The sequence below is a fragment of the Aulostomus chinensis genome, chromosome 2, assembly GCF_037954235.1.
Source record: "Aulostomus chinensis isolate RoL2024-O1b breed Wild chromosome 2, RoL_Achi_v1.0, whole genome shotgun sequence".
NCBI classification, from domain to species: Eukaryota; Metazoa; Chordata; class Actinopteri; order Syngnathiformes; family Aulostomidae; genus Aulostomus; species Aulostomus chinensis.
In genome coordinates, this window is record NC_141321.1 from 19,596,913 (window position 1) to 19,616,119 (window position 19,207).

The window sequence follows — 19,207 nt, forward strand, 5'->3', positions numbered from 1 at the left end:
CATCACAATCAAAACAACGTTATCCCGCTAACAGACGGTGGTCAGATTACCTCCTTGAGAGAGGTAATAAATCATTAAACAATAATAATAAAAAACAATACATATGCCATATGTGTTTTTAGATTTCAAAACTTGACATTCCAATAACATTAACTAGCATGGGGTAGGAACACAGATTTTAATTAGTGCTACAGAGTTTGTGAAGGGGAAATCTTTTTAAAATGTGAGCTCAATTTGTTTTATGCACTTCTAGTATTACATGCAACAAATGGCATCAACGAAAAACCTGTTCTCATAAAGTGCAGGCTGCTTGTGCTAAAATACAAAGCATTCAGGTTTAACTGAAGTTGGCTTGGAGATTTACAACTCACTCTGCAAGCAGGTGTTGTAACTCAGAACCTCAGATAGGAGTCTGTGTGTGGGACTGCAACTTCAGTCACTATAGACTTAACAAAAGAAACATAGTCGTTACAAAGTGCAACAGTCAGAAAGAAAATGCCCATAAGGAAGAAGATATCACGATTTGATTTGATATCTTTTCATTTTTGCTCTTAACATTTTAAAGGTCTCGAATGTCCCTCAACATGTGAAATGAAGCATACATATATACGTATACACACACACACATATATGTACTGTATACATGTGTGTATATATGTATGTGTATATATACACACATATATGTACTGTATACATGTGTGTATATATGTATGTGTATATATACACACACACACACATATATATATATACATACAGTATACACACACACGTGTAGATATATAGATAGATAGATCGATAAATAGATAGATAGGTTCAAGTGTGTTTATTGTGGCATGTGTGCTGTACAATGCAGCAGCTCTGACACCAATGCCAATTTACCCAGAAAAACAATAATGTAAATCATACTTTATTGTGTTGGTACTTGTATGGCATATGCGTACTATTTCTTTGCTATATTTAGCAGTAATTAGGGCCCTATAATTTCCGCGATCGCGGAATTGGGCAATAAAAACGGAATTAATTTTTAATGCGGAATATCGCGGAAATGCTGTTTTCATGAGACAGAGGAAAATAAACCTGGGGAATTGTTCCCGGGGGTCGCTATTCAGTGTGACACAACCCCTACCCCAGTCCCTTCCGAAAACAAGATGCAAACATGGCGCTCCCCCCGTCTGCTAAAAAGCTGGGCAATACGACGCTAACGCCTAAATACAGAGCTGAGCAGTACCCCGTGACTTCTATGTGTCAGGTGACACGTAATTTTGTACATTTTGTCAACACTCTGTTGACTGGAAGCGGAAAAATACGTGTGATCACCTGCTGTCCAAAAGTCATATAAAAAACAAAGAAAATCATCGCGCTAACGCGAGCCAGCAGAACACGATGATGATGATGCAGCAATAAAGTATTGAGGAAAAGTGCAATAATGTGTTGCCTCAATGAATATAAGGTCATTTCTATTTAATTAGTGTGCATTTTATTCATAAACATTATTTAAACACACTGTTTTGTGGTAAAATATAAGTAAAAGGTTAAAAAAAAGGAATTCCATAAAATTAAAATGGAATTTGGGAAAAAATAAAATGGAATTCATGGGGCCCTAAGTAATGTAAGTCATCTCCCTGCATTTCAGCAAATGACTTTTCTTACTTAAACTGAGCTCAAATCTCATTGCAGGGGTCATTCAGCAGGCTAGTTTTGCTTTAATAAGTCATTATTAAATCTCTGTGGTTGGAAATGCATGTGTGCTGTGTTTAGAATAACCTAACAAAACAGTAAGATGATCAGATTCAGGGGAAACACCTGCAGCTCTAGTACAATCATCTGAAATCAGTAACATTGAAAAAAAAGGGGCCTGTCATATAATCATTAAATTAGGTTCAAGTTAACTCTTAGTTATCATTTAGCAAAGCTATCATTTAGCTCAGCTATATTTCACGTGATCTAGTTCTCTCCAAGGACGGAGAAGAACAATACAAACCAGAAGCGTGGAAACTTTTGCGGTCATTTTGAGTTAGGGGGAAAAGATGTTAACGTTGCATCAATGTACCAAAAGAAAATAGGTCAGCATGAAGAAAACACCACTCCAGATAGATGAATATGTTTAGTAGCAACGATTTAGAAATGTTGCGGTTGCCATTTGCTTGCTGTATTTGTGCGGTTTTATATTTTAATATCTCCCATGTGACAATCCTACAACCTCCAGAACGTCCCTTAATGGTATTCAATGAGATTTGTGCCTTCATATTGGAGGGCGAAGAGCTGGAAATGCACTAGGTATGCAATATACTGACCTCCATCTAAAGACATAGCTCATCCATAACAGATGAGGATTTGAGCTGGTTCCTATCATCACTTGCCTGGAAAGATTAGAAACACATTTTTTGCTAGCACAAGTTGTAAACGCTCTTTCTTGGTGCATTCCTCATCTGTGGTTATTTAGTTTGCTGGGGGCCTGTTGTGACCACAGAAAGCTTTTCGTGCTCAACTTCACCCACTGTTTTCTACAGATGTGTTCTTCAGTGTTTGTAAATGAGTCATTTTCTTTTTCATGGAGTAGAGAAAATCTGCAAATAATAATGGTTTACATACCAGCTCAGAACAGAGCCAAAATGCAAATTGCTTAGTGGGTCTGTTAAACACTATGGTGTATCTTCATTAAAGCTTCAAAGTTGGAATTCCAGTCACTTGGCTCCTGACCAAAGTTTGTCACACATGACCAAGTAGTAGGAAAGCAAATTTTCTGGAGCAGCCCCCTGCTTTCCTCTTCTTGCTTACTCCACAGTGTACGTGTGATTGGGAAGTGACGAAGAAAACATATGAAGCTCATTCAGCATGTTATCCAATGTTCTACACTCCACTCCTACTTATAGTTTCGTTCAAAACACAATCTGCCAACATTCTTTGTAAATATGCAAAACATCTGCCAAAAATATTCGTTGTAACATGCAACTATAAAGAAAACTTTTAATACATCCTCTTGTTTCCACCCGGAATATGCCTTATACACCCCTTGCACACACTTGGGATTGTACTGTGTCTCAATTTCAGTCAACACTGACACATAATAAAGAAGCATAGTCTGAATCACCTCAGTGAAAAGGAATACACACACACACACACACACACACACACACACACACACACACACACAATGGTATGCAGGTCCTGAATGACATCTGGAAACACTAAGCTAATAGATTTAGCTTAACTTGTGGCAGTGTTTCTATATTTAACCTCTATGAAACCATGACAGGATGCTTGAGAGATGATGCTGAGTGGAGAGTCACTGAGAGGTTGGAGGCCAGTCCTAGGGTTTCAAAAAATGTAGTGCCCTTAAATTCATTTGACACTTCATCTGAACAAACTTTTTTTCTGTTCCTTTTTTTTTTTTAACTGATTACTGGCTATTAGCTTCTATGAGACATTACGCTCTGCTGCAAATCTTTAGACATTAATAATCAAGACAGTCTTCACGGCGACCAACAGGCTCAGTGGGCTACACAGGAAGGAGTCTGCATGCGATTAACACCACCCACTCACAATATGTCTATTTGTGTTGGAATAACAGGCTCACTTGTCCTCAACTGCCTGAAATAAATACCACAGCATAAAGACGCCGTGTTATAATAGTATCTCTTTGACCGCATCTGGACACAGCCAAGATTTCGGTTTAATTTTAGTCTGCGGGCTGTCATTTATCAATCACTGAGGGAAAATGTTTAAATTCAGAAAATCCGATGGTACAATTACAACTGTACAAAACACTCAAACACTGTGTAAAAAGTCTCACATATATATGCCTTTTTGCAAGGGCTCTTTTCTTGGCTGGACCAAAAAACAACAGCCCCTCACGCCTTGTGTTTGGATTTGTTCTCTTCATTTGTCTTGCAGCATGGACATCTGACCTGTATTATGCAACTTGTTGACCTCTACACCTGCTGTGTAGAAGTGCTCTCTCCATCACTTTGGCCCCAACACAAAATTTCTCCAGTTGTGATCTCTGACCCATTAAAACATCGACCAAACACAAGAGACACTTTACATAAGAAAGAAGAGCCCAGATTGATAATAATCCATCAAAAAGTTGTTTGGATGATTGAGTCTGGTCCAAAGTGGTGAACTTAATGACTAGCATGATGGGATCAAATACATGAAAAGAGGACACCTGGCTTTAGCTGCACCCATAGGTGCTCAAAACGAAGTTAGGCCCGTGAGCGAAGCCTGAACTGAAGATGATTTAAACCAACATTTTCAACAAAGATTTTTATGGATTTACAGATTCTTACCCCTTTGTTCTCTATGTGCATCAGAATAAAACTATAAATAAAGAATAACAGCATTGCAGGCCATCATCTGAAAGTGTTACCAAAAATTGAGTAAGACAGCAGTATGTGATGATTAGTATTTTTGAGAGATCAAGTACTGTGCTGGGATCTGGAGTCGTCTCGCTGTTTTCGCTCCTCGCTCACTGCCAAACCCAGCGTGCTTACTTATCTGCAGAAGCCAATATAAATGAACAAAACAGCTATAACACAGGCACTAATGTCCTGCTGTACGATACTGTTAACTGCTAATGTTGCCCTGGAGATGGACAGTTTTTTTGTCAGTCCTGATAAGCAAATATTTGTCCATCCATTGCCCTGTCCATATAAGGGTAACAGACCCCCTGTTATAGACCCACAAGAGCTGCTGTCCAGAAGAGGAGGAGGCAAGTCAAGCTGAATATTGCTGAAGAGGAAAATTGAGGCTGACTGACATGGAAAGCAGAGAGAAGAGTGGTTGTGATGTAAAAAAAAAAAAAAAAAAGAAGGAGAAAACAGGTCTCCTAATTAGTGAGAGCAGAAGGCTATGACAGAACCTTGAGTAAACAGACACGAATTTATCTGCAGCAGGAAATGCCAGTAAGTGCTGCTGGAGGTCCAAAAGGGGAATTTAACAGGGTGTCATCTGTTTTTTTGGTTAAAAGTTGTCATAATTACACAATGTCACGGAAGTGTATGCACAGCACAAGTTGGTCAGCTGACAAAAGGTGAAGAGATCCTCACTAACCAGAGAACACTGTACAACCACTGCTCATCACACATTAACTTACAGAGATGTTCTATTAATAAAAAACAAAATGGATGTTGGTCTCAACAACAGACAGCGCAGACTTTATTCACATACAAAGTGATACAATTTCCGTTTTCACAGTCAATTTCAATTTAACAGGTATTCGGGGGGGAAATCCATGATTTTTCTCAAGTTTTCTCGCTTTATTAAAAAAAACAAAAACAAGACACACCAGGCATGGAAATTCACACCTTTTAAATTCCTTGAGCTGTTGCAGATTTTTCATGACTGAACTCTATAAATCTTGTATTTTTAATGAAAATTCGACATTCAGAGGCAAAACAGACGGTAGAACACTAATTTTTTGGGGCACATTCATCTTTGCCAAATCCTCTCTGAAGCTGACCAAAAGTCTGTCATCTCACTGAGCTCCTGCAAAGTTTTGGCTGATGTCACAACAACTTTGGGAGCTATTTTGTGTTCATGACTGATGACATTCTTCCCAGGGATTAACCAATGACTGTCTTCATCAGGTTTTCTCAACAGGGAGTTATGGTATTTGTATTTCTCTTATAAATAGTGGAAATGTTGTTAAGAAAAGACAGACTTAAGTGTATCACGTCAATCTGAATAAAATACTACCAACGCTGACGAGCCTCCTGCTGAGTTGAGCAGTACATGTCAACAGTGGGCAGGAGTGGTGGGAATCACACAGTCAGAATACAATACTTCGCCTGAGATAGTACTATTAACACAGTAACTGTAATAATGGATATATTGCTGGATGATTCATCTACGTATGTTGCGTCATGCTATCTGCATTACTGAGAAAGAAATCTACGCCTATATATCGTATACTCATCATCTGCTGTTTCTGTGGCACAGAATTTGATAATTGAAAGTGAAAAAAAAGTGTGTTGTTTTAGATCAAAGCTTCTTTAACACACCAAATGCCACACGTCAAATTGAGTGAATCCACAAAAGTTTAATAACAACATAGATATTTACTGCCAGTGTATCCATATCACATTACATGAGGATGTACCATCTTGGTGTTCCAAACCTGGTGAGCTGAAAATATATGAGACAGGTATCACTCACCATCTCCACCCCCTGAGGGAAGGCTGTTCCCTCCCAGTCCTTCTTGGGGAATCGCTGAATGATCTTCCCACATCCCTCTCCTGAACCTGAGGGTCAAGAAAAGATGAAGATCATGGCGTCAAAAGCATATAATTAAGCCCCATAAACAGTATATGGTGGGGTGCTAGTTTCACATTATTAGAGCATTTTTTAACATCAAATGATCAAACCAATGGATAATGATCTATGATGGAATACAACACTTCTTCAAACAAATCCTGAGTTTGGACAGGGTGAATTTCAAGAACAATAAGGCATGATTATACATACAAGTCAACATTTCAATATCATGTTAGAGCTTGGTGAATAACAACAGCTTGGTGGCCATCCAATATCTGTATTTTCATTCAGAGATATCACCTCCATAAGAATTGCATCTGGCTCATTAATATAAAAAAAAGTAGTGATCCAACTTCTACTTTCCTTTCGGAAGCTGCTTCTAAGAGTCACACTTGCTGATTTTCTAACAGTAAATTAAGTAATTGCTGGTGAAATCTGGGAAAGTCCCTGTTATGGTTTTTGACTGAGTTGCTCATATATTGGGACTTTCTCATATGTTCCATTAATACTACTATACGAAAGCAAGACAAAATCGGTTACATTTCAGCTGAAACTTGAAATTGTGGAAAGACAAAGACTACATTTAAATGCACATCATATATTCCTTTATCAAGTGGATTACGCTTATATTCCGATCGTGCACCAGTCATGAAAACACCTGCCCAATTAAGCTCATATTCCAGTAATTTAGATTTCAACATTGGGTCTTATTCACACATTAATCGGAAAATGCCCCTTAACAGAATATTTCTTTAGTATGATGAAGGATTCTGCACACGTTCAACTTACAAGCAAACATTTCCAAACCTTTGGTGGAAATGAGAATTGTGGTGCTGCCGCTAATTTGAGTGGTATGTTTTACATGTTGCCATGACAAAACCGAGATCAAGGTGTGGGATTCTAACACAACTGTCAGGGAGTGTTTATGTAATTACATTAGATGTTCTCACTGTATTTGAGACTGTCTGTTTATTATTTTTCATGTGATGTCTGCATTTTTGTTTGCTTGCATGAACCATAAGTGTAGTGAAGCATGCTATTTCCCCATGTGCAAAGAATAGTTTATGCAGAATACGCCAAGTAACATGTGAACGGGAATATTCTCACAGCTGTGTTCCAAATAAACACCTCATTCGGAATATTCCCTTGACCGGAATTTAGACCTTAATCGGAATATGCCGTCAATCACAGCATAGATTATCATACCAAATATCAGTGAATTGTTATATGTTTGTGCTTTATGAGCAGTTCTTCGTGTGTCAACTTTTTAGGAAATGAAGAGGAGAGATTGTCGTGGGAGAGTGTGCGGTACTTGTTTAGTTTGAGAAATGGAGTGGGCATCATGCCACTCAGAGAGTAGTCTCACACAGCCAGACATCCCTCCACTGCACTGTGCCAGCACAAGGGACACGTCTGGTGCTTGTTTATATACTTCTGTTTGCTGAATATCTTTGCAACTACTCACAGAAAGACCTGAGAAGGCCTGCCTTCTTACATTTTCACAGGTCGCCTCTAGCTAGCTGAGACATAGCGTGGGTGCAGACAGAAATAATCGCCTGATGGCTTCTACTTACTTCATAGTGTTCTGGCAAATTAACTACTCAGACAGAAAGAGACGAGAGTGCAGAGGAAGAGAAAACAGAAAAAAGTAACAATGACAGTTTAATGATGCCAAATTTATCCCTTATTCACCCACAGATTCAGGCTGATTCAGTTGATGTAGCTGCATATGTACATTAGGCCTGATGCATCTCCAGACATCAGTGAATGACAGACTATATATACACACTTTGTACAGTACACACACATGAACACACACAAACACATTATTACTGTCAACATATTGATATACGACTTGAACATTTTTAGCGATCTGAAAACCTTATTAATGGAAATTGAGTCCAATTAAGGAAAAATACCCCTTATTTACAATGCCAAAGAAAACAGCCTTTTAAGGGTTGTTTCACAATATGTAATTTGTCAAAGTGTATTGTCTGACCCCATGACTTCACCTCACCGTTAGTCTAAACTCTCAGTCACACTTTGACAGTTGGGAGAGCCTATCTATTTAACGGCCAAGAGAAAATGGCCTCCAATAATGAGAAATTGAATCCATGTGCCCCACTTATATAAATTCACTCAGCTAGTAGGGATGATGGGTTTATGTTTATGTAACCAATGGAGGCAAAAATTTAACACTGAAAGCAATCTGGCTCAGTGGTACCGTCACCACATTCTGTATGCCAATTTTAAGATTCTTCATTATTTTCGTTTAACATTAAGGATTTATTCTGATTCAAAATGCAGGTCTTATAAAGAGATTTCAACAAGAACTACTGGCTTGCACTGAAACCATGTCAAATTACTATGAAAATGGCAGAGATGTAACAACATGTGTCAGATTGTATGTGCAAAATACAGCTTCATTGATGCAAGCGGACAGATGGTACTGGTAAGCGGCTGGACATCAATGGTGGATAAATCAGTGTGGTGCTAAGTGTTTCAATGCATCTCAATTTGACATGATAGCCAGAGTAAAGAAATGACATGACACTAAAACATTCATAATGAGAGAATGTGGGAAACATTTAAAAGACGGATAGAAAACGTTGCTGCAAAATGTGGGGAAGAGCAGAGACATACAGCCTCACTGATGTCCTGATCCACATCCCAAGAACCCATAGAGCCTCACACCTTCAAGTATCAACAGGAAGCATGGATAACATCTTCCTCTGCATGGTCAGATATCACGAAAACACAACATGCTTCACATAAAACACTTAAATCTCATTAACGTCACTAAAAATCTCCCGTCTCTCTCGATCGTTACTGGAGTTAATCTATATATATATATCTATATCTAGCTATATCTATATCTAGCTATCTATATCTATATCTATATCTATATCTATATATATAGATATAGATATCACGCTCTCTCTCTCTCTCTATATATATATATACTGTATATATCCCTGCCGCCTGCGCGCACACACACACACACACACACCACACACACACACACACACACACACACCCCAGGACAATCATCCGCTACACATCATCACAATGACCATGTTTCTCAGTGGCCGGCTGCAGCCCTCCTGCTGTCAACATCTCACTAGAAACCTTGACCTCAGGCAAACACGGTGACTAATTCATCATACTAAGACTGCTGGACTGGTGTAGCTTGTATCTTTCTTGTGTCCGTGTGTTGGTTTGCATATGTCAGAGCTGCATGATGGTTCTACTTTAAAATTTGTTCACCTGGAGCATGTCAAGACACAGCACGGAGGCGGTGCTGGTAGAGCACCAGTCTGTCTGACCGTTACGTGTCTTCAGGTCTTTACAGCTCCTCTAATTGAAATCGTATGCTTCCACTGCTCCAAGTTCTAATTTTCGACCACAGATGAAAATAAATGACAGAATTCCTAACATTCCATGAGGCTACTCACTTGTATTAAAGCAAGCTGTGCTTTCAAATGCTTACCCCCCCTGATATAAAGAACCCCATCATTGAGGATAATAGAACCCAGGCCCGAAAAGGAACATGTTAATTTGAACATCCGCTGGAAGGATGAAGAAGAAGAAGAAGAAGAAGAAGTTTCAAATAAAGTTCATTTATTTATTTATTTTTAGGCATAATCTTCATAAACCACAAGTACAAAACCTGTCAAGGGTCAAGGCACGAGTGTAGGTGTTTAAAGATTGTGGCTCATTTCCAGCTCCATACTGAACAACCTGTGCGCGCGAAGTGGGACAAAACAGCACACAAAAAAAAGAAGGGAAAAAAAGGAAGAATTACAACTGATTTAGAACAACCAGCCTCAATACGAGATTTGAAGAAAGAAGAGTACGTATGTATCCTTTAACATTAGCATTACCTGCCACTTCAAACTCTTCAAACCTAAAAAAACAAATACAGTTAAAATCCATTCTTGTAATACATTTTATGATGTCTGAATGCCATCTGTTTTGTGTATCAGTGAATAAAATAAAAGTCTTCTTGGAATGATCCTTTTTAAATGATGGATTATTCTATTTTCCACATCGATGAAATAATCGTTCCCTTTCAGAACTGTGATAGCCCTTCAATTACTCTTCCCACCTGTTATCTCCTGACAAGACTGTGCGTCATAGCAACATGAGGGAGTAAAGCAGATACGATGCTTTGCTGTTGGTTTTCACATTGTTTCATTTGGAATGATTTGTGACCACAAATCTGCAAAATATACAACATACTGTAAGTCTAGTCATTTTAGACATTTTAATATGGAAATGTTACATATTTCAAGCATGAAAGTTCTTAATAATGTCATATACTGTTGATTGATTACACATAGTTATAGCAACAAATGAATAGCCATCAAGGAAAGGTTGCTCCTTCTTTCCTCCTTAGAAGAGATGTTTCTCCTCTTGGGGAAAAAAAAATCATTTTGCTAATTTATCTTAACTGTTGATACTGTTGATCAAATCAGCCAAATGCTTGTTTTACTATGTATGGCCAAGCTAGCTGGAGATTCTGCCAATTTATGTAACTTTCTCGTCAGCCTCTGACCTTACTTTGGCTCAGTCATGCAGACACGCATGCGCACGCACGCACACACACACACACACACACACACACACAGTATTCTGGAACAAATTCCGAGATGATGAAACAAAGAACTGAATTTACATCACACCATTTCAGCAATATACAAATGGATGCATGAAGTCTTCAGGGCCATTGACAATGAGAGATATCGCATACAAATGAATTTGTGGCAAAAAATGTTGCTCAGTATAATCATGTTTGTTCTGTTCGTCACATAGAGAAGCTCCCTGTAACCAAATGAAACTGACACATGTAAATTCTATATCAATCGGGTCTTCTTCCAAATGATTGTTATAGTGAAACCCTATTTAGTCTCAGTATCACAGTTCAGTCATTATATGCTACAAAATGTCTTTTCCCCCAGCATCATTATGAGGAAGCTAGAATGTTCTGCGTGGATTATAAGCAAAGCAACGTGGTGGGATGCTATTTGCATGGCGAAAGCATATCACAGATTAGCACACTTGTGGCATCATGAAACATTTAGGAAGCTTTCCAGCTTCCAAACGGAGCTGCTAGGCAGGAAAAAAGGCATGTAGAGATACCACTAGAGGTAATGGTAAGGTCAAAATACTGAGAAGAGTCATGTTAGGAAAGTGGAAGATTCCAGACATAGCACATGTACACAGAATTTCCTTAGTGACTCTTTTGTTCCTTGCCATAAATATGTTGTTTGTTTTCAATAGAGAACAATACATTAATGACAGATTTTTTTACCAGGCTCTCAAAAGTAAAAAAAAAAAAAAATCCATTTTCCAGCTTTCAGACAACAATGTTGCTTCATTTGTACAGCATCTGTTAAATATACTTCGATTGATCACATTCAGGATGAGGGGTGCCTCATGCATGACTGTGTTCGAATTTCTCTCATAGATTTGTTGTTAAATAGTAATGACAAAGGAAAATATGAGAATTCTATGTGTCATTCATGAAACTTGCAGTTAAATCACTTCTGAGCCCAATTCTGATTAATCCTAAACTGCCTGGCAATGTGCTATTATTTTTAAACATGAGGGCTGCAGATGTACGTGCCAAACCACAAACCATCAAACAATCTGACGAGTGTGTTGAACGGCAGCAGGTAACATAGACGAAAGAAATGAAAGGAAAATCAGACAGGAAAATACCATCTAGGGGTAGCAAATTATTTTCTCCTCTGCTACTGAAAGTTTTCATTCAAAAAATAAGTCTGTTGACTGTTTTTACATGGAGTTAAATATCCAAGTTATGAGCCTCATCCCTGTCTTCGTCACATTCAGGTTATGGTGTTTACATGCACACACAGAAGCCTGAATACTGATATCCCAGCATGCATGATAAGTATTAGTATTCCAGTTTCTGATTACAGCATCTTATTTGTGGAGGCACTGTAATGTTTATAACTTCACAGAACAAACTGCAGTTATTTTAAATCCAAGGAAAATGAGACCACAGTGGCTTAGCTCTATTAACATGGTATATTCACCTTCTGATGGGTCGGAGGGTCCATGAGGGTTATAATTAGGGGGCCGCAGCAGTTCAGTTTGTATTGTGTTTATTGTTTTTTCCTGAGAGGTAAAAATGCACACTAATGAATGTTCTATCTTAATATAACCACTGAAGTGTCGTGCAGTGTGAATATGTGTGTGTGTGTGTGTGTGTGTGTGTGTGTTGGGGGGGGGTGTTTAGAGATGGAGCCTTGACGTGCATGGGGCAGTCCAGCAATGTCGCAAACATCTTTTTATCAGGGTTGTCAGCTGGGTTATAAACAAGACCAGTGATAATCATCTTAAATAAGTATGAAGATTAACAACTTTAAATTAATTTACAAATGTATAAAAATTGTTGTCAAGTCCATTTTATTCGTATAGCGCCAAATCACAACAAAAGTTATCTCATGACACTTTACAAGTAGAGCAGGTCTGGCACCACGCTCCTTCAATGAATTTACACCCAAATATTCTCCATGAGCAAGCACATCCTGCAACAGCAGCAACCAAAACCTTCCTTTTAACAGGCAGGAACGTCGAGCAGGTCATGTGTTTTCTCTTTCCTTTTATCACCATTATAAATGTCAAAAGCTTTGGCTGGTCAAGAGAACTCTCAATTTAGGTCTTACCCAAGAACAAACAGGAGGAACTGATGAACGCTCCTGAAGCTCTTGACTCGTTTGTGTGGTGTAGATGTGGGTCACTTTGACTGTCACTTCATATTAGCAGCAATTACATCACCTCAAATTATTGATGTGGGTCACATGCTTTGGTGACATAAAGGGATGACCTCATGTTTTATTTTATCACCCGCATACTAAATGTCATATTTTACTCTGAAATGTCATGACTAAAACATCCCCATCATAAATTTAAGCATAATTTGCATAACCATTGAAGTCACAAAGGTCTGATTGTACACAGCCTTATCACCAGACTGAGCGTTGAGCTACTGGAACAGTAGCCAGTGGAGTTTCCCTAGTTATCAGCTGGAACTCACAACAAAGAGGAAGGAACTCCTTCATTGTGGTCAGGATACCACTCACCACAAAATCCAACCATGAGCTGCCAAATGTTAAAACACAAAACCATCAATAAAGGAAGAAAGACTAAGATGTAGTACTGACTCTTGTTTCGCTGCTGGTGTTTGATTTGCAATCAATGATTGGCTTTCTTGATACAATCTTCAAAAGAATACAATTTGTTACTTCACTGTTTATCGTTTTACTAAAATTACAGCTGCACATTAGTCAGCATTATCAAAATTACAATATGGACAAGTACAATATTTAAATTTGATGTATGTCATGTGTCCCAAAATTAGATTAGATTAGATTCAACTTTACTGTCATCCTACATGTCACAGGTACTAGGCAACAAAATGCAGATCGTATCTAATCAAAAGAGCATAAGAAGGAACTGAAGAAAATAAATAATAAGCAATGACTATGGTATACAGCATGTATAACTATACAGTAAGCTGTTAGAAAGGAGGCACATGAAAATGCAATGCAGGTGACTGCAATGTCAGCGAGGGTCCAGAGGGCATGAGGCCGTGATGTGTGTGAGTGATCACCTTCATCAAATCAGAATCCAGTTCCGGATCAACTCCAAAATCAAATTGACTGCTCTTCAAACTAAATTATCAGCCTAATACATTTCACCAGTATCAATCCACAATTTTTTAAGTATGTCTGCAAACAGACCAACGCTGGTGATCAGGGGGCCTCATTCGTGAAGGGAATTATGGTCTGAATTCTAAATGATTTTTGGGCCCTTGAAAATACATTCTTCAGCCAAAGCCAATGGGAGAAAAAGCCATAGTTTTTCTATGGTGAATAGGTCTGACCCAAATACCATGGGTTTTCCAAGGTTCAGGTGAAAATCTGCCTCTTAGTTTGTGCTTAATGCAGCCAACTGACAAACAAATGGCACAGATTGCATTATCTGCTCGGCAGAGGTAGTAAGAGGTAACAAAGATGTTTATCACTGAATAACAAGACACTGGGAAGCCCAATCTTGTACTTCTGACATTAATTATTCTTAATATCAATTTTGCCAAATTTGCAAAAGAATAATGCAGACAGACCAACCAAACCACTCTTCCAGAATGAGTTTAGGTCACTGCTGAAAGACCGATTACACAACTTGACTTGATTTAAACAACCAATGATGGAGAAAACCAACCACAACACATGGCAGCACTTCAAGATCTGGTATCAAGAGATCAACATCTCCAGCTGCTGGAGTTTCTGCTCCTTAAAGCCGATACATTCAACCAATATTGACTTTGTGGCCTTACTTCACCAAGTTTAAGTACTTGCTAGGTTAACAGATGAGTTTCACCCATCACCTTAGCATAAGTAAACACATGTCAAGTGTAATCTTGAACCCATTATGAGGAGATTTGTGAATCTTGTTTAAACAACCCACTTTCAGACAGAGGTTTAGAGAGTTTATAAAATTTAATCTGATGATTGATCAGTCCAAATGCTTTATCTATTCTTAAATGGAGAAGAGATTTCACATGGAACCAAGGATAACTCACCAAGTGGTCAGACCACAGTGGAATTCCTGCAAAATGAATTGAGTATTCATTTTTCTGAAATAACTATGTTTGTATTTTGTTCTGGTGTATTCAACTCAACAAAAGCGTAAAAGAAATTTCAGTTTCAAATCTCACATTTTCATTTCATGGTTGAATTATTCAAGGCTAGAAAAAAAAGACCAACCCCCCCCCCCCCCCCAAAAAAAAAACCCTGTTATTTCAAGTAATTGCTGATGTACGTCCCAACTGTGGAGTAATTTCCTGAACTGCCTAGATCATCGTTGTGTAAAGAAAATGCTATGACAAGCTAATCAAAAAAATACGCTAAATTAAACTGCGAGGCCAAACTGGTGCAAACCGGCACAAGCTTGAAAGTATTTTATTGTTTGAATGACAGACAAGAAATGTTCAGATTGTTAGTAGCAAAATTAACATATTTAGGAAGACAAAGTCAAAGGGCAGCTATAGGAACCGCTCATAAAATTTCCCATTAGATGCAATAAGGGAGCATAATGGCAGACAAACCTCTCAGAACTTCACGGGTCTTTTTTGGTTTAAGAAAAGATTTTTTTTTTGCCCTTGGGTGTGACAGATGAGCCAGCATTAAAAACAAGCAAATAAGTTTTAACAGAAAGCAAATTCATGAATTCTTCAGAAGATAAAAGCTAGCAGGGTCTTGTTTTCGGTACGACTATTACAATAATGCTCCAAAGGCATTTATGAATTTCAGTCACGCCACATTACCCTACAGGCTGGTCAAGGATTGACTCCATGTTGAAAGCGTCTCTACAAATAAACATCTTATGACTCATAGCAAGATCACACAGTCAACAGATTTGTGCAGATGGAAGTATTTTCTTGTAGTCAAGGTACTTTTTTTAAATTTTTATATTGCATGATTGTGATTGGTTACATAAGCCATTCCCCAAAATCCAATCCAGAGAGTAACACAGAGTACGGATTGGGTTGTGCGTCTGTGAAACACATTCCAAAAGCTGTTTGATTCAATAAAGAGTGGTGATATCTATCCAATAAACTGAGAAAAGCAGCTGGGCAAATTCCTTCACTTGGCAAATAACATGGTGAACAGCATGCCAGACCAAATACAACGGCTTGCCAATAAACAGCATCCTACTGCAAAAGGAAATTACAGATTTACAGGTTTCAAAAAAAGTTTTTTGTCGCTGGAAAGATGTTCTTTTAATAAAACTAGGCTACAGTGTATCCATGCAGGGAAAAAGGCTAAAAATATGGCACAAATATTTTTAAACTTGTTGTTTCATGACCAGAGGGGTTGTCATATTTGGCAAAAACCAGAATGAAATGCGTAGAAGCCTGAGAATTCTGAAAGGCTCATAACATTCCTGTTGTGCCAGGATCAAACTACACGATATTTCTGTCTTTCACAATGGTTTTGTCAGATTTACCATGTCAGAATTGGCAATTGTGGTAAAAGCCTAAAAATTCTTGCCATGTCTTGGTCGGGTGACTGGAAAAATCTGCAAGACCCACTGTAGTGCGCCGTCGACACAAAACCTTACTCATGTTCTGGTCATCAAGGAGGAGGGGCAAGAGATGTGATGCTGGTGGCCTTAAATTCCCAAAAAAAAAAACAATAATAGTGCGCCTGATGGCATCAAATAGTCTATTGTACAACGATATGCAAATGTTCAGCACGAAGGTTACAGAAGACTGCTAGCCCAGTATAGCTTAGCCAGGCAGTTGCTCACTGCGTCCCTGCTATTTCTGGCCAACAACTATCCTTCTCGTCTCTGTCTGACATCAGTGGGGCAGGGTATTGTTGCCACTGTTTAACAGACTAAACTCCTGTTTTGCTGATCTATGCTCATAATCCAGCATGGAAGTCAAAGTGTGTCAGTCAAGAATCAAGACCAAATCATGTCTCAATCTGGTTGAATTTGTGTACTCTTCACCTGGGATCAGATTTTTAACAATACTGTCATGGCTGGTTCCTATTGTCAATTGCAGGTTCAACAAAAAATGTGTGATGCATTTTTTTTGCTATCAAGCAAACTTTGAAACAACACAAAGTTAGAAAATGATGAACAATTATTAAATTTCCCATGTCCAAAAATATCACAGTTTCCCACAATGCTAAATTATGTAATTATTTATTTCAGTTACAATGACTCTAAAAAAGAATAAAACTTTTTTTGCTGTGGGATGGAAACAAAAAGTCTAAAAATTTAAGAGAAAATGAAAATGAAAATAATTCACTGGTACGTAGCTCACGACACTTAGCCAGAGGGGAGCACATCATGGTCATGTTCCCTTTTAACTTACAAACAACATTCTTGTTCATAAGTCGAACAGAAAGGAAAGAACAAATAGCATACATTTGATAGGTCAGCAATAAACAATCAAATCCAGTCTTCATTTGTTTTAGATCACATTAGCTTCCAACTCGCACATTGATTCGACCATTATGTGCCTTTCCAATTTTTCCAAATAGGTCACCTGTCTTACATTGAAAATATCACGAGGTTCTTTCATGAGACATATTCCTTAGATTCATATTCATTCCCAAAGGGCTACGTTTTTTAGAAAGGACAAAGACACTTTTCTGCATTTGCAAATTCATACAACGTAATAAAAAGAATCTAGAGAAGATATTAAAAAGATTTAGTCTATATTTGCTTAACAAAATCTGCACCACTGGTTAGATGGTACACGTCAGCATTTCTTCAAACCAGATTTGGGCTGCATTAACATGACAATAATCTCCTTGTATAACTAAGGTCGCTATTTCATACGAACAGAACTCCATTTCCTGTGGCTGTGATTAATGCACAAGCTCATGTACGATATAGGATTGGATTTTTCTGGCACTGATTTAACACTGACATTCTGATTCATCACAAATTGGAATACAGCCTGTTCCTCAACAGATTGCATGCTTAGCAGTGTTTGCAACTGATCCCTCCATGGTAAGCTAACAATGAGAACTGGGTCAAGCCAGTGGAGCAAAAGCCAGAGCCGTGCAGGAAGCTTGGTGACCCATGTTGGGATCCCTGGTTTAAATTAACGAGCAAGGTGGAGAGAAAAAAATCTGTTGTCTAGACGACCAACTGCACATTACTGACACAAGTAGTTGCAATAACTCTTAATGAACCGCTCTGAAAGACAAAGGAAGTAATATTCAATCATTTGATTTTTCACACTACTTAAAATTACGGGCTGAAATCAATTTTCCTGTCTTTTGATCTCCTGTTTACAAACAAGAGCATCTCTGCAGTGCTCCTCCGCTCAGGAATTAATATGCTTCATTACATTGAGGAAAACATAATAAAAGCAGACAAGCACAATTCAATAGGGAGTGGGGGATATTTTGGTCCTACTGAAAGGCTTACTAGTGGATGAGGCTTAACCCTGTCACAACATCCTAACCAAGCAGGGAGCAGATTTTCAGATGGAAGATGAATGAAATGAAAAGACAACATAAAGTGTTTCAATAAGGCCACCATGAGTCCCTGGAACTACTTCAATGCACCTTGGAACAGATTACACAAGTCTCTGGAACTCTACTGGAGAGATGGAAAGTCATTCTCTCTAAAGATGCTGTGATGATGGATGGTGGTGGAAAGCGCTGTTGCACTTCTCTCTTGAAACTTTTCCTCAAACAAAAATACAAATCATTGAAAACGTAAAGTAAAATTCTTGACATCATTACAGAGCTGTATTTCTAGAGTTGTGTGGCAGTGGCTGTGTGTTTGTTTGTGTGTGTGTGTGTGTGTGTGTGTGTGTGTGTGTAGGCACCTATTTCAATTCACCACGAGCGTGAATTGCGCTCCACAAGCATGTATTACACTCCATGCGCCAATGGAACCTCCCATGTGCGCACAATTCAGTGACCAAGAGCGCTACTCTTTACTGCAGACACAAAAGTCAACAAACGGGCGGATGAGTTGCCGCTGTCAACAAAGCAGGAGCACCAAGCAAAATATGGCAATATTTTGCTTCATAGCCAATAGTCATGGCAAGCCCAAGAACACCACAATGCCCAATATATAACAATGGATTTGTTATTTGTGTGATCTGTTTCAACAAGTACACCTTAAAGCATCTCACACACAGACATGCCAGCCAATGACTTTCTAACCTGATCAATAGCCTAATGACATTATGACTTTCAGTCAAATGAGTAACAGATTCTGTGACATGTGTACTGTTTTTATAGCATTTAAGGTGTAACATGTTGCACTGTGCACAGGTAGTAATCTTTGTGAGGATTTATTTTGGTTACAAATAAAATGTGCTGCTGTGAAGGAAGTAAGTCTTATCAAATATTTAATGACTTATATTTAGGGAATTCTAGTG

The 19,207-nt window shown here is 38.4% G+C and overlaps 1 protein-coding gene across 3 annotated transcripts in view; it reads right to left on the reverse strand.

Annotated features, from left to right (window-relative positions):
• Positions 1–19,207, reverse strand: part of sbf2 (SET binding factor 2) — a 100,964-nt gene that overhangs the window by 79,517 nt on the left and 2,240 nt on the right. For all 3 annotated transcript variants that reach the window (XM_086183065.1, XM_086183056.1, XM_086183046.1), the window contains exon 2: positions 6,157–6,242. In XM_086183065.1, coding sequence (XP_086039191.1) covers positions 6,157–6,242 — 86 coding nt within the window. The remainder of the gene's footprint in view (positions 1–6,156; positions 6,243–19,207) is intronic.